The sequence below is a fragment of the Mandrillus leucophaeus genome, unplaced genomic scaffold (assembly GCF_000951045.1).
Source record: "Mandrillus leucophaeus isolate KB7577 unplaced genomic scaffold, Mleu.le_1.0 Scaffold239, whole genome shotgun sequence".
Classification (NCBI taxonomy): domain Eukaryota; kingdom Metazoa; phylum Chordata; class Mammalia; order Primates; family Cercopithecidae; genus Mandrillus; species Mandrillus leucophaeus.
Window position 1 is genome coordinate 4,284,248 of NW_012102465.1, and position 15,873 is coordinate 4,300,120.

The window sequence follows — 15,873 nt, forward strand, 5'->3', positions numbered from 1 at the left end:
TTGTATAAAAGACCAAATATAAGTGAAGTTTATATTTACCTGGGTTCTAAAAATAAACCTAATGTTTTTAACTGGTGTTTTCTATTTCTCTCTTATCGATAACATATGAACAAATCTAGATTATTACAATGTTGATTTATTCTAAAAAATGGAAACACTTTTATATGAAGAATTAATTTTGTAACACATTCAACATTATTGTATATTTAGCAATACATCATTATTCAATAAACTAATACTCTAATGCTTATATTTATATGGCATTGTACAATTAATGTGTAGTATATTTAATCTATTCACAGTTCCTGATGATGTATTTGCCCAAAATTATATATGGAAAGGCTCTTACAATTTCAAAGGAAGGAAACAACCCATGACCTTGACGGTTACTAGTTTCAATGCTTCCACTGGGAGAGTTAACGCAACACTGAGCAATAGCAACATGGAGCTGCTACTTTCAGGTATCGCAATACAAACAGCAATGAAATATACCTTCATGCCTTTATTTCTATTATGATTTCATCATTTTTATTAACACTTTTTATATGGTGAAATGTTTATTTTGATACATTTGCTTTTGATGACATTCATATTCACTCAGAACCAAGGTTTTCTGGTTTTTGGATTGATGAATGAATATTACTACAGAAATATAAAACTAGTTTTAAAATAAGTTCCTTCAATAATTTTTGGTAGCTAGAATTAGATGTCATATATTAGATCATAACTTTTAATTTAGGTATGAATACAACTAAATCTTTCTCTATTCTCATAAAACCACAGAGAACAAATCAGTGATTTCTCAACTATTCTGTGGCCACAAAACTATTTCTTCAAATGACCATGTTTAGATGGATATCCAGTATTTAAGACAAATAAAGATAGAGCTGTATTTGTTTAAACAGGCATAAGGGAACCAAAGCCTGGTCAATCTCCTTAAGTTTCTGTTTTCTCTGTCCAGTACACACATCTCTCATTATCTTTGATTGCACTGGTTTTCCTAACACTCAGATATTCTCTCAAAAGTCACCTCCTCAAGCAATACTCCCAGTGAGCTGACCTAAAGGAACCTTTGTATTAAAAATGCTGTCAGACATATTCTTAGTTTTAGGCAGCCTTACCTTGTTTTTTTCTTTTCAATATTTGAAATTATATTTATTATATTTATTATTTATTATGTGTCTATATTCTTTTTTTTTTTTTTTTTGAGACGGAGTCTTGCTCTGTCACCCAGGCTGGAGTGCAGTGGCCGGATCTCAGCTCACTGCAAGCTCCTCCTCTCGGGTTCACGCCATTCTCCTGCCTCAGCCTCCCGAGTAGCTGGGACTACAGGCACCCGCCACTTTGCCCGTCTAGTTTTTTTTGTATTTTTTAGTAGAGACGGGGTTTCACCGTATTAGCCAGGATGGTCTCGATCTCCTGTATGTGTCTATATTCTAACAATATAAAATAAATTCTAAGAAAGTTCTTTGCCTTCCAACTTAATATTGTATTCCCAGAGGCTAGCAGAACATCTGAGACAAAATAGGCCTCAATAAATATTTTCAAATTAATGCGTTTGAATTATAATTGCTCTCGTTTTTCAAAATGAGGCACTATGATATTTGATATTGCAAATATGAAATATATACTGTAAAATTCTTGTCTATATATAATCCATATAAATATTAATAATGATATAATTTGTGCTGTAAGAAATGGAAAATAAAATTATATTCATTGATTTTATAAGTTTTAGAAGAAAATATATTGAGTGTCATTCTTATTATTGATTGATCCTCCATTAAACACAAAGTAAAAATATTAGAATTTAATATGTAGTATAATTTTTAAAATACATATAATTACATTATATTAATCGAAAGAAACTTTAAATGAATGAAACATTCATTTAAATACATTTCAATTGTGGCTCATGCTTTATTTAACTTTGATGTGTTAACAAAATTTTTCTTTATTTTCTATAAAAGAGCCCAAAATAAATGTATACTTATTCTAATCTAGATGGACGAGTTTTCTATGTATATGGAAAGACAAATAATTAGATTAATTTGCTTTCACTTACTGTCTCCATATAAACCAATTGTAGCGATTTTTCAGCAATATTATTATCGATTACTTTTATGTCTTCCGCCTATTGATTATAATTTACCTTAGGCCACGATCTATGTCTCATTGTCTTTTCATACCCTCCATATTATGGTGCCCTATTACATAGGTGAACAATTAAGTTAGAATCAACGAATACAGTCAAGTTTTAAACAACGGTTAATCACATATTTTTCTGAGATCCTATTTTCTATTATTTCCCTAAACATGTTTGCACTCCAGCTTATTGCTACCCTTAGAACACTTACTGTGTAAAAATCATTGTATATATTTTTGCTTCTTTTTCTTATGCCATTGCTTGTATTTATCTTCCCAAATTAAAAATCTTACTTTATTTTTAAGAACCAGTTCAAATACTTTTTTTTTTTTTTTTTTTTTGAGATGGGATCTTGCTCTATCACCCAGTCTGGAGCGCAGTGGTGCCATCTCGGCTCACTGCAACCTCTGGCTCCTGGGCTCAAGCCATCCTCCCACCTCAGCCTCCTGAGCAGCTGGGACTACAGGTGCGTGCCACCATGGCTGGCTAATTAAAATTTTTTTTTTTTTTTTTTAAAGATGGGGTTTTGCCGTGTTGCTTAGGCTGGTCTGGAACTCCTAAGCTCATACTTTTGGACTTAAGCGATCTGTCCGCTTTGGCTTCCAAAAGTGCTGGCATTACAGGTATGAGTCACCGTGCTTGGCCCTCCAGTGCTTTTCCTTAATAACTATTCCTTGATCCTTCCAGTGTGAAATGATCTCTCTCTGGCTTTTAATTTATCACATTCTCTCACGTGTTTTATTTAGCTGTTTACCTTACTTATACCTCCTTATACCTCCTACTTTGGTGGAAATTATTAAAAATAGGAACAACATATATTCCTATATACTGCTGTAACTCAAGCAGCACCTAGAATACTCTTTTTTCACAGAGTTGTCACCTAATTTATTATTAAGGAAAATATCAGGAATTTTAGCACTGGATTTGTATGCTTGAAAATTTCAGAATCTGATTGTGGGAAGAAATCATTTTGTTTTGAATATCACGGGATGATGTTATTAAGAACACTAGTGCTTAATTGTGATAATACGTATAGGTAATTTAAGCCCCACAATTAAGAAATAAGTTGAGGATTTCAGAAGACAGATAAATCAATGTATATTACACGATTTGCAAAGAGCATTATAGGTTAAGCCATCTTTGACTTGCCCTTGTTTTATTTCTTCTTTTATTACATATCTTTACATAATCTATTTAAGGAATGATGGATAATAAAATGAAGTATAACTGTTTACAAAGTTAAGTAGACTAAAGTGTCCTTGCATTTTACAGGGGTATATAAAAGCCAGGAAGCTCGCCTAATGTTACGCATATATCTTATTAAAGTACCTGCTCATGCTTCTGTGAAAAAAATGAAGGAAGAAAATTGGGCAATGGATGGCTTTGTAAGTATAGTTATTTCAACATCTGCTGCTGATTTTAATGATAAATTTATAGCTTGTTCAGGAAACGAGAGTTTTCTAAATTTAGCTAATTATGAATACATACACATACATATATATTAGTAAATATAAATATTTAGTATTCTAAAGTACGAGCCTAGGAATACTGGATTCTGATGTGCTTTGCTTACTTTTTTCGTGTGTGTATGGTGTGGGGAGTGGGTGTATGCGTGTGTGTGTGGGGGGGTGTATGTGTGTATGGGAGGGGTATGGGTGGATGTGGGTGTGTGTATGTGTGTGTGTGCTGATCTGCATTTAGTTTTTCACTGATTTCATCAAATATATTCCATCTACAGTCAGCACTATGATAAATGAATCTGGATAAAATATAATTCAATCTTTGGAACACTACTACTTAAGGAATATGCAACATATTTAGAAAGTACATCAGAAAATTAAATATTCCTGTTATATTGAAGCATGAATTTAGGCTATTTTATAAAGTCCACGAAAAGGAACTTATGTGAGCTGCTTCCTGTGGGGAGACAGTTACTGTAGCTTCACCATGGAGTCACTTCTTCTATTAAGTGATTTATGTGAGTGGAGTTTTAAGATTGACAGTGGAAAACACAAGGGCCAGGAGTCTTTGCTGAAGAGTCAGCATGAGAGATCTGACTGTATCCTCTCAAGTGCCAAGCCTTTTTTTTGTAAGGAAAACTTAATGGTAAAGAAGATACTGTAGTGGGTCATAGGCTACTATGTAGTAGCCTTCGATAAGTTTCAATAAGCCTTCAATAAGTTCAAGAAACCTACTATCTAGTAGGCTTCAATAAGTTTGGTTCCTGAGGAAAAAAAGCGTTCACCCTATTTCTGCATTCTGTATTCATGGAGTTGGGAACTAACTCAAATCTTCAATGCACTCAGATTGTTTAATTGTATTATTTTATGTAGGAAACAAAGTGAATTGATTCATTAAGATATTAGAGTTTGAGCTTCTCCTTAGAAGTACTTTATTTTTTTAAGGTGGCCACACCCAGAGTATAATGTCTGATAATAAAGAATAAATCACTTGTTGTGAAATGTCAGACTTCCAGGGGTGGTTTGGTATCCTTTGCTTTTTAGAGTGAGGATTCAAGATTTTTACAACTTTTATAATAACATTCATGACTTAGGTAACTAATTGCCATTAATTAACACAAACTTCAGGATACATCACTTTACTACTTAGTAGTAGGAATTGCTGAAATGTAACATTTCCTATGTTACTTATGAGATCAAATTACATTATGCATAGAAAGTACTTTTTAAATATATTTTTTTATTTATTTTATTTTATTTTTTATTTTTTTTATTTATTTTATTTATTTATTTATTTTTTTTTTTGAGACGGAGTCTCGCTCTGTCACCCAGGCTGGAGTGCAGTGGCCGGATCTCAGCTCACTGCAAGCTCCGCCTCCCGGGTTCACGCCATTCTCCTGCCTCAGCCTCCCGAGTAGCTGGGACTACAGGCGCCTGCCACCTCGCCCGGCTAAGTTTTTGTATTTTTAGTAGAGACAGGGTTTCACTGTGTTAGCCAGGATGGTCTCGATCTCCTGACCTCGTGATCCGCCCATCTCGGCCTCCCAAAGTGCTGGGATTACAGGCTTGAGCCACCGCGCCCGGCCTAAATATAATATTTTATACAAATGCAAGGCGCATGTAGTATTTAGCATTGGCAACATTAGACATAGCCATGAAGCCTCTGGGTCAAACAATAATAAGTATGTAGTTATTTGTCATTTGTAATGGGTTAGCTGTGGAGGCACTACTTGAGGCTGTGGTATTAAGTCCAGGTCTTCATGTCTCATCATCTCATTTTGGGGCAGCATCTGAAAGGGCACTTGCTGCCTAGGGCGTGTACTTCTCTTGTCAGAAGTCCAAAACTCTTAGAGGAGCAAGTGGTTCTGAAATAAGCTGGGATTCTGAAATAAGCTCAAATCCATTGACTTATGCCTTTTTCTTGCAGCTCAATGTAGACATAAGTCACTTATCCTACAATTCACCCCCTTAAAACTGTGCAATTCAGTGGTGTTTAGTATATGCACACATATATGTAACCCTCATCATAGCTGATTTTAAAATACTTTCTTTTTGGAGGGGGGAAGAGTCTAACTCTGTTGCCCAGGCTGGAGTGCACTGGCATGATCTCGGCTCACTACAACCTCCACCTCCCAGGTTCAAGCGATTCTCCTGCCTCAGCCTCCTGAGTAGCTGGGATTACAGGCACACACCACCACCTCTGGCTAATTTTTGTAATTTTAGTAGAGATGGGGGTTTCACCATGTTGGCTAGGCTGCTCTCAAACTCCTGACCTCAAGTGATTCGCCTGCCTTGGCCTCCCAAAGTGTTGGAATTACAGGCCTGAGCCACCTCTCCCAGACTAGAATACTTTCTTCATGTTATAAAGAAACTCCACAGCCTTTAGCTATCAATCCCTGCCTTACATTCTCAAACCAGCTCTAAGTAACCACTAATCTATTTTCTGTCTGTATAGATTTCCCTGTTCTGACTTTCATATGAATGGAATCATATAATATGTGGCCTTTTGTGGCTGGCTTCTTCCACTTGGTGTGATGGAAAGTATGGCTCTTAAGGCCTAGGCTTGCAACTGAACTATTGTCAATCCCAACCCCACGCTCCAGAGGCCCAAGCAAGTCACAGGACCAAGCCCCAATTCAATGAGATAGGGAGTAAACTCTTCTCATGAAGATTGGGGGAGCGGGGTGTGGAACTGTAATAGAATTTACAAAGTACAGTATTTTTATGTTTTAATTTTTAATTGATCATTGTATTTCATCATGTCATTGCTTTTTATTGACAGCAGATGTCTTAACCTCTAAGAAATCTATAACTATATCATACATTAATAACCAATCTCTTTTTTGTATATCATAATTATTTCAAATTAGAAAATTTACTTTTGCTTTTAATGATGGAAAATTTGCACAACGTGCTATGTTTTGCAAAGGAGGAAAATATAGAAGAAAGGAACTTGTGATAATATTCATTTCAGAAAAAAATTGTGTATTTATTAAGGCTGGGAAAACATAGCTATGACCAGTATTCAAATATATTTGGTTCTTTAAATATTTTTAGGTTTCTGCGGAGCCTGATGGAGCTACTTACGTATTTCAAGGATTTATTCAAGGCAAAGATTATGGACAATTTGGCCTACAAAGACTGGGTAATTTATTCATTTTGATTTTCATGAACTTCTGTTATTATTCCAGACATCATAAAAAAAAAAAGACTGTGGATTCTGTACATTAGGCACACTTACTACATTGTAAATTCTGCACTGCCAGGACTATGCATTGTTTCTTTGAAAACCCTTTTAAATAATGACATTCTTCAAAATATCGGATCTTTATGTACCAACTCTGTACAGTGTTTAGATTTTCATGATATTTCTAATAAATATGACAAACTGACTTGCCTTTAAGCACATAAAAAGGACAAAAAGTGACGTAGATAAAAAAAGAAAATATTAAACTGTAAATTATGTTATCATATCTCATGAGAACTGTGCTACTTTTCTTCAGTTTGAATATTGTCACAGTTTTCACTCCTCTGAAAATGCAGTGACACTTTCAGAAACTCATATGGTCTGGAACGAGAAAATAACTTTGAGGAATGGGCCCCTTTTGGGGACTTGGTGCTCTTCAAATATGTAAATTTTCTGCAATGGGAAGCAAAGAACTTTGTCATTTTTATTTCCAACTCTTCTATATATATGTAAACCTTTAATGGTCTTGCAAGAATGTGTTTATACACATAGCTTTTGGTGTATAATTATCCTAAGGTCTACTGTCTCCCATTATTTATACTGTGACTGGGATACACTAAGAATAAATACAGGCTCTAAAAATTATTATTTGACATTTATCTTTTAAGAAATTAACTTTTTTTTTTGATACAGAGTCATGCTCTTATCACCCAGGCTGGAGTGCAATGGCGCAGTCTTGGCTCACTGCAACCTCTGCCTCCCTGATTCAAGGGGATCTCCTGTTTCAGCCTCCCAAGTTGCTGGGATTACAGGTCACCATGCACACCACCGTGGCAGCTGGAATTAGCCACCATGACTGGCTATGTATTTTTAGTAGAGACAGGGTTTCACCATGTTGGCCAGGTGGGTCTCAAACTCCGGACGTCAGGTGATCTGCCCTCTGGCCTCTCAAAGTGCTGGAATTACAGGCATGAGCTACCACGCCTGGCCAAAAATGAACTTTTTTAAAATTTTGAACTTTTACATAGCTGTACTACGTCACAGGAAAAATAAGGTGAAAACTAACATATTAATTTTCTTTAACCTCGACAAAGGTGAGGTTTAGTTAAATGTAACTGTTTATCAAAAAGATAAATTAGCTTTCTCTACATGAAAAATAATAAGGTGCCATTTACATCACATCCTGCCTGTGTTCGTCTTAAAAACAGGATGAAACACTCATTAACATAGTGCATTTACACAGTTGTGTAATTTAGTGCTGAATATTTTCATGTAATATTCTCCAAAGTGTCTCAAACACTACAAGTCTGAAGCAGAACCCATAACAAAGGAACTACTTCCTTTTGAGAAAGAACTGCTAGCTATTTCCTTTTCCCTCATTCCTGTGCAAATGTGTCGATAAACACAGCTTTTCTCATTTCCTAACTCTGCGGATGCCATCAGCATTTACTGAGCTTCAAGTAGAATACTTGTAATCCTGTGTCTTTTTGACTCTTACATCCACCTAAACAAGTTCTGTTAATTTTCATTAAGAAATCTTCCTCAAATCTATTGTCCCAAGCACTTCCTAGCTTCCTAGTGCTCTAGTTTAAATTTTAATTCCTTTTTTTTTTTAATCTCGATTGTCACTACAATTTTCTAACTACACCTGATTCCAGTTTGTATTCCCTGAAGTCCATCCTACTACAGTCATGTTCTAAACCTCATGTCATATCACTGGGGCTTTTGTTTCTAAACACCTTCAGTTGTTCCTCACGGAGGTGGATAGTAACTCGGGCCAGGCGCCATCGCTCATGCCTGTAATCCCAACACTTTGGGAAGCTAAGGCAAGTGGAACTCAAGAAGCTAACTTGAGTTCAGGAGTTCAAGATCAGCATGGGCAACATGGTGAAACCCCATGTCTACAAAAAATACAAAAGTTAGCCAAGTGTGATTGCATGTGCCTGCAGTCCCAGCTACTTGGGAGGCTGAGACAGGAAGATCGCTTGAGCAAGGGAGGTGGAGGCTGCAGTCAGCCATGACCACTCCAATGCACTGCAGCCTGGGTGACAAAGTGAGACGGTTTCTCAAGAAAAAAAAAAAAAGAAAAAAAGAAAAAAAAGTTTGGGATCGTCAGAATGATATTTATTCCCTTTTATAGTCTAGCCATAGTTTATTGTTTTAATCTCCCACTCCTATCTCATGTCAGTGCTTGTCACATCCACTACCTAAGTCACTTACCTTCCCACTTCTAGGCTTTTGATGATTTTTCAAGTCAATGTTGTATATCCTCCAGAATTACTTCTTTCCTTTCTAAAACACATTGACTGTTAATTCATGCTTGATATATACACTTATTAGTATCTCCATATGTCTTCCCACTGTTGTATAAACTCCTTAGTTCAGGGACTCTGCTTATTTTTCAGTCTCTACCCTTTCCTGGAAAAACATATCTTCTACATAAAAGGCATTGTCCAAACATATGTGAAAATGAGTTGAAGGAGTTTCATGAATTATTTTTGTTTACTATGTGATTTCCAGGTAGATATCTTGAGAATGGAAGAAATTAATTGATTCATGGGAGTAGAAATTAATTATGATAAAAGAGTTGATTTTGTATTTATAATTTATTTTTTATTTTGTAGGACTGAATATGTCAGAAGGTTTAAATTCTTCAAATCAACCTCATGGTACAAATAGTAGTTCTGTGGCCATTGCTATTCTTGTGCCTTTTTTTGCACTTATATTTGCAGGATTTGGATTTTATCTTTATAAACAAAGGTAAGCTCATTGATTTTTAGCTACAAAATGTTTCCCAAATCTATTTTTCATATTATTTCTGCTGCTGTAGCTCAAATCTTAATTTCAGATTTTTTTCTGTGTTGTTGAAATCTCTGTGTGCTAACTATTGCTATAGTCATTGAAAAACTTATTTCCCCTAACCACCCCTGCAACACTACATACAAGGTAACAAAAGTGCTCTTTTAAATTGCACAAGTATTCAGTGTAACCTTTCTTTTGCCTGTCAATTTCCTGACGTGGACCTAATTATAGAAGTTATTTCTACATTATCTATAATGAGATTTTAGAGACAGAAAATCTAGGTTAAAGTTTAAATTGAAGAGGTAATATCTACTGCCAGATACATTTAGAAAACTAGGAAGAAGCTTATGTTCTAACCTCTTAGTTCACATAAAAACACTAACTGATTTTACCCAGGCAGACAGATGGCAAAATCCTCTAATCTACTCATTCATCTTCTGTTGCTTTTTGGTGAATTGTAATTAATGTATTTGTGATAGATCTAATACATAGCTGTACATATTATTAGTAGATCCTGTTCTCTCAGTCCATTACAAATCCTGGTGAGTGCTTTACTATGTCCCACTATTTGGGACACTCCCTTATTAAGAGAAAATATGTGGGTAGCCAGATAATTAAATGACTATAACCTAAATGCCTTTCCTCCAAAATTGACTTTTTTTTTTTTTTTTTGAGACGGAGTCTCGCTCTGTCGCCCAGGATGGAGTGCAGTAGCACAATCTCAGCTCACTGCAAGCTCCACCTCCCAGGTTCACACCATTCTCCTGCCTCAGCCTCCCGAGCAGCAGCTGGGACTACAGGCACCTGCCACCACGCTCGGCTAACTTTTTGTATTTTTAGTAGAGATAGGGTTTCATCTTGTTAGCCAGGATGGTCTCAATCTCCTGACCTCGTGATCTGCCTGCCTCAGCCTCCCAAAGTGCTGGGATTACAGGTGTGAGCCACTGCAAAATTGATATTTTCATTTGGGGTCATTCTGCAACATCTAAGAATGATTTATTTAGTATTATATAAATGCGTACTGAAAGTGAATTACCAGCTACTTAGGTCTAGCCAATATCAGATTTTATTGATAGATAAAGAATAATCACTAAATTTATTTATAGGACAACCTATGTCAACTTTTTAAAAATTGTGGTAAAATAGATATGACATAAACTTCACCATTTTAACCATTTTAAAGACCACAATTCAGTGGCATTTAGTGCATTTGCAGTCCCATACAACCGTCGTTACTGTATATTTCCAAAATATTTTGGAACCCCCAAAATGCCAAAGGGAAACTGTACTCATTAAGTTGTCACTCCTCATTCCTCTCACCCAGTTGCAGGTAACTACAAATCTGTTTGCTTGTTCTGCATATATTTTACATAAATGGAATCATACAATATGTGACATTTTGTATCTGGCTTCTTAAACTTAGCAAAATGTTTTCCAATTTTATTCATGTTATATAGCATGCATCAGTAATTCATTCTGTTATATGGCTAAATCATATTCCATTGTATGGATGAATGTGTCCATTCATCAGTTGATGGACATTTGAGTTGTTTCTACCTTTTGACTACTGTGAATAGTGCTGCTGTACACATTTGTGTATAAGTTTTTGTTTGAACACTTATTTTCAGTTCTTTTTGGTATATACCCAGGAATGAAATTACGGGAATATGTGGCAATTCAATGTTTAATTTACTGAGTAACCGTCAAGCTGTTCTACACAGCAGTGGCACGATTTTCCACTACTGTCGACAATGGATAAAGGTTTTGCTTTGTCCAGAGCCTAACCAACACTTGTTATTTTCTGGGTTTTGGGGGCTTTTGTTTGTCTTTTGTTTTTCATTATAGCCATCCCAGTGTATGTGAAGCTTTATCTCATTGTGGTTTTGATTTCCATTTTCATAATTATAAGTGATGTTGAGCATCTTTTTATGTGCTTGTTGGCCCTTTGTCTATCTTTGTTGAAATGCCTATTCAAGCAGTTTGTTCATATATAACTTGGGTTGTTCGTCTTATTTGATTGTAAGAATTCTCTATATATTTTAGACGCTAGACCCTTATCAGATATATGTTTTGCAAACATTTTCTCCCTTTCCATGGGTTGTATTTTCACTGTCTTGAGAGTATTCTTTGATGTACAAAAGTTTTCCATTTGATGAAGTTAAATGTATTTTTTTTCTTCTTACCTGTACTTTTGATGTTAAATCCAAGAAACCATTGCCAAATTCAAGGCCATGTGTTTTTCCTAAGAGTTTTATTGATTTAGCTCTTCTGTTTAGGGCTTTGATTCATTTTGAGTTAAATTTTATTCATGGTGTGAAGTTTTAAATCTTGATGATATTTTCCTTCAAGTTGTTGTTGAATATTAAGAAAGGGCAATTATTTTGTATCTTCATGATTATTACCTAATTAGAAGGCAATGATGTTGCTTTTGGTTTTTATTTTAGATCTAGTTTTGAAAAAAAAAAAATGTGATCCAGTAGAATTATAGTATTAGACACACCTAGTAAGAGCAAGTTATTAGCTTTCTCCCAATAACCTAAGGTAGTTTCTTTTATAATTATTGTCATAGAAATCACCTAATATTTTGGAAATATAGATAAATTCAGAAAATGCATTAGTGACAGTAAAATAATATAACGGCATTACAAATTACAATAAAATTAATAGTTGAAATTTGATTGTTCAGTATAAACAACACCAGAGTTGAGAAACGAATTTATTTTAAGATATATCCGTTTTAGGAATTAGGCCCCAGAAGCAAATAGCAGCAAGTCTGTCTGTCTTCCATTACAAATGTGAGCAAGTTATATATGCTTTGTGGGAAAGATAAACAAGATTAGCATTAGTCAAAGGTGGAAGAAATAAAGAAATGAATCAGAATTTCAAGACCAGCATCCTCAACCAACTAACCCAGAATTCATGTGTCTGGTTAACTTAGTGTCAGTAATCTTTTAGAAACTATTTTCACTACTTGAGTATGAGTGTAGCCATTTCTTCTTTGACTTTTTGAATTTGCATACTTTAATGTGTACCATTTAAAAAATAAAATTGAGTGTTCATGTTTTGGGATACTCCAAAGTACCTTTCCAAATTAAGCCTCAGCATTAATTGTGTACTTTTCAGGGAATCTCCTCCTCTTTTTAGTGTGGAAGCGACTTTTAATTCAAGTTTCAGATTAAATTTTACCTCCTAAAACATACTTTTTTCTATTACCTTTCCTAAAGTGGCTTCCAGTTACTTTTCATATTAACCATTTTCCTTTTCATCATCATAATTCTCATTAGCTACTATTTTTGGTTTTATTTATTTTAATTTATTCTTGTTTTCTATCACTACAGTGTGAACTCCCTGAAAGTAAAACTAGCCTTTTAAAAAAAAATTATATACCCAATGCCTAGAATCATGACTGGTGTGTAATAGATGTTCAGTAAATATTTGATGAACAAATAAATAGCAATGAGACTTAAATCCATCATCATTATTTATACCATAAATGATAAGTCATAATAATTCCTAATTTTGTAGTAAAAAAATTTATTATAGCCATCATATCATTTATTTATATTTATGTTAATAATATTGATGCTGTATATAAATATGTATTATATGTAAAATTAAAAGTCACTCAAGTTTTTAAAGTAACAAGGAAATTGTTCAAGATTGACTTACTGTGTTTATGATGTCTCAATATTTTTAAGTTACATTATTTGCTAATGCTGTACATTACGTTTGAGCTGTAGTCTGGTATTTCTGTAAGAAAGTTAACACATAGCTAATCAATGTTCTCATCAACAGGACTGCACCTAAAACACAGTATACAGGATGTTCAGTTCATGAAAATAACAATGGCCAAGCAGCTTTTGAAAATCCCATGTATGACACCAACACGAAGTCAGTGGAAGGGAAGGCAGTACGGTTTGATCCCAACTTGAACACGGTTTGCACAATGGTATAACGAGGCAACCTTTGCCTTCTTCAGAAGCTTGGAAATCGACACACAAAACAGTGCACATTTAGTTCACTGCTAAAAAAAAATTAAAGCACACTTTTCAGGACTTGCTGGGTCACCTTTTCCTGAGGAATGATACAGAAGAGTGTTTTTTCATAAACTGGACCATAATTCTTCATGTTTACCATGGAGAGTTTTACAGAAATTTGGCTGCACTCTGAGAGTGCTTACTCACAGTTTATTTGCTTTTTTTAAAAAGGAGATTATTCTAAAACATAAACTTATTTGCATATATTGGAGGAGCATCCACTATCAGTATTTCTGTGCTTTATAAACTATATTAGAGGGACTGGGTTTAAAAAAAAAAAAGATATAGGGTAGAAATAAGAGCTATACTTACAAGAGTCAATAGATCACTGACTTCTCTTTAACTGTCCTGAGCTACATCATGCCCACAAATCTGTCTTTCATACCACTCTATCTGCCATTCGTTCTTGTTAATTGAGGCATTGTTTTCCTTATTTAAGATTGAGTTATGACTTTAAATGTTTATGAGCTAATTTATGTCTCAGAAGAAATAAGGTTGCCCATTCCAATTTGAATCTTTCTGTTTTTTATTCTTTAGTATCGTATTGCTCTTCTTCTTTTAGACTGGTTGTCATGGTTTCTGCAAATGGCAAGTTCATTGTGCTACTCTCCCGATTTCCCCATTATGGAGTAACCAGTATTATTCAATGAGCTATGGAGTAGTGTTTAACTCCATGCTTCAATATGTTTTTTTCCTATTTGTTTTTATTATTTTTTAATCCCAAATGTGATAGTAGCTTCAATATGTTTTGTCACCCAAAAACCATTTGACTGGCAAAAATTGTCTAGAAAGATTATTATTTTGCAGTTATCTGAGACACCAAACTTACCAGCCTTCATTTTACAATATTTTTGAAAGACCAAATAAAATGTCCTAATAATCTACTCTATTTATATCTACATTTCCTTCCAGTTGAGTCTTCAAATTTACTGTTATTTTGACACTTTTAACTTTCATTTAACAATGGATTAGAAAAACATTTTGGTCTAGCCATTAAACATAATGACTGAAAAAAATTGTTATTTTAAATCACCAATATAAATTTATTGCCTAAAATTGTGGACTTATCATATTTTTATATATTTTTAAATTTCCATACCTTTATTCTTAAACACCAAGTTTCAGATACAACAGGTTTCTTTCAATGTCAAATTAAGATACGTATTTGTAAGTTATTGGTGGCTCATTTAAACTGTATCATACAGCAATGCCAGCATTTTTATTTAATAGGTCATTGTCTTCCTTTTATAGCATGTTTTACTTCATTGAATGAAATCATATACCCAGTGTTAACTCTTTGTTGTTGTCCCTTTCAAATATGGATAACTCTGTGAACAGTCTCGACTTTTTGTATCATGAGACAGAGTGCCTAAGAGAAACCCTTGCACCTGGGAGCGCTGCTTGGATCTATCTCTACAACATTTAGTGAATTTCTTGTAAACCACTTTGAGATACATTGTTTTGGAAATTCATACAATTTTCTCAACATTGTACTCTACTGGCAGGATGCAGTTTTAAATTTTATGCCATCAGTTATTTATTCTTGTTTATTCAAATGACTGCAATAACAATGATTCATTCATTAATGTTAAGGCTAATACATTTAAGATCTTGTTTAAACAATGTTTCTTCTGCAACTGGCTACTCCTCTTATATTAATGCATACACTTTTGTAAAGAAGTATATTTTTATGAAAAGAAACTTTGTAAAAGTATGATGTAAATTTTCAGTGCAATGTAAACAAAATAAAAATGGATAATTGCTTTTGTAAAATGTGTTTTTTCTTCCCCAAAATAAACTGCAACTGTTCAGGTTAGTAAAAGAAATGAACAGCGCACATTCATTTGTTGTTTTTAAAAGTTCCCAAACTGCATATTCTATACATTTAGTTAGCAACATAATGAAATATGAGCGTTTTTCTTCTTTAAATTCCATACTTCCTCAATTATGACACTTTTGGGAAAATTGATTCTAAGTAAATACAGTAGTAACATAAGAACTTCATCTTATGTTGAATGAGTGGTTTGCTAGAAAAAGAACAAGAATCCCATCTTAGAAGTTTCCTTAAATGCTAATATTTAACAGTACGGTCTAAATTTAGTTACATCTGATGATTTCTAATATGTCTGTAGTATATTTTCATATAGATATGTTATACTCTTTAGACATGAACTCAAAACTTTTTGAATAGATTAAACTGATACTCAAAAACAAATACATTTTTGTCAGGATGGAGGATTT

The 15,873-nt window shown here is 34.2% G+C and overlaps 1 protein-coding gene across 3 annotated transcripts in view; it reads left to right on the forward strand.

The window, feature by feature from the left end:
* The window catches only part of CSMD3 (CUB and Sushi multiple domains 3), a 1,277,440-nt gene extending 1,262,035 nt beyond the window's left edge, over positions 1-15,405 (forward strand). For all 3 annotated transcript variants that reach the window (XM_011982326.1, XM_011982327.1, XM_011982328.1), the window contains 5 exons: positions 303-461; positions 3,419-3,531; positions 6,664-6,751; positions 9,418-9,553; positions 13,391-15,405. In XM_011982326.1, the coding sequence (XP_011837716.1) occupies positions 303-461; positions 3,419-3,531; positions 6,664-6,751; positions 9,418-9,553; positions 13,391-13,550 (656 nt within the window). In that variant the 3' untranslated portion in view covers positions 13,551-15,405. The remainder of the gene's footprint in view (positions 1-302; positions 462-3,418; positions 3,532-6,663; positions 6,752-9,417; positions 9,554-13,390) is intronic.
* Positions 15,406-15,873: the final 468 nt, after the last annotated feature.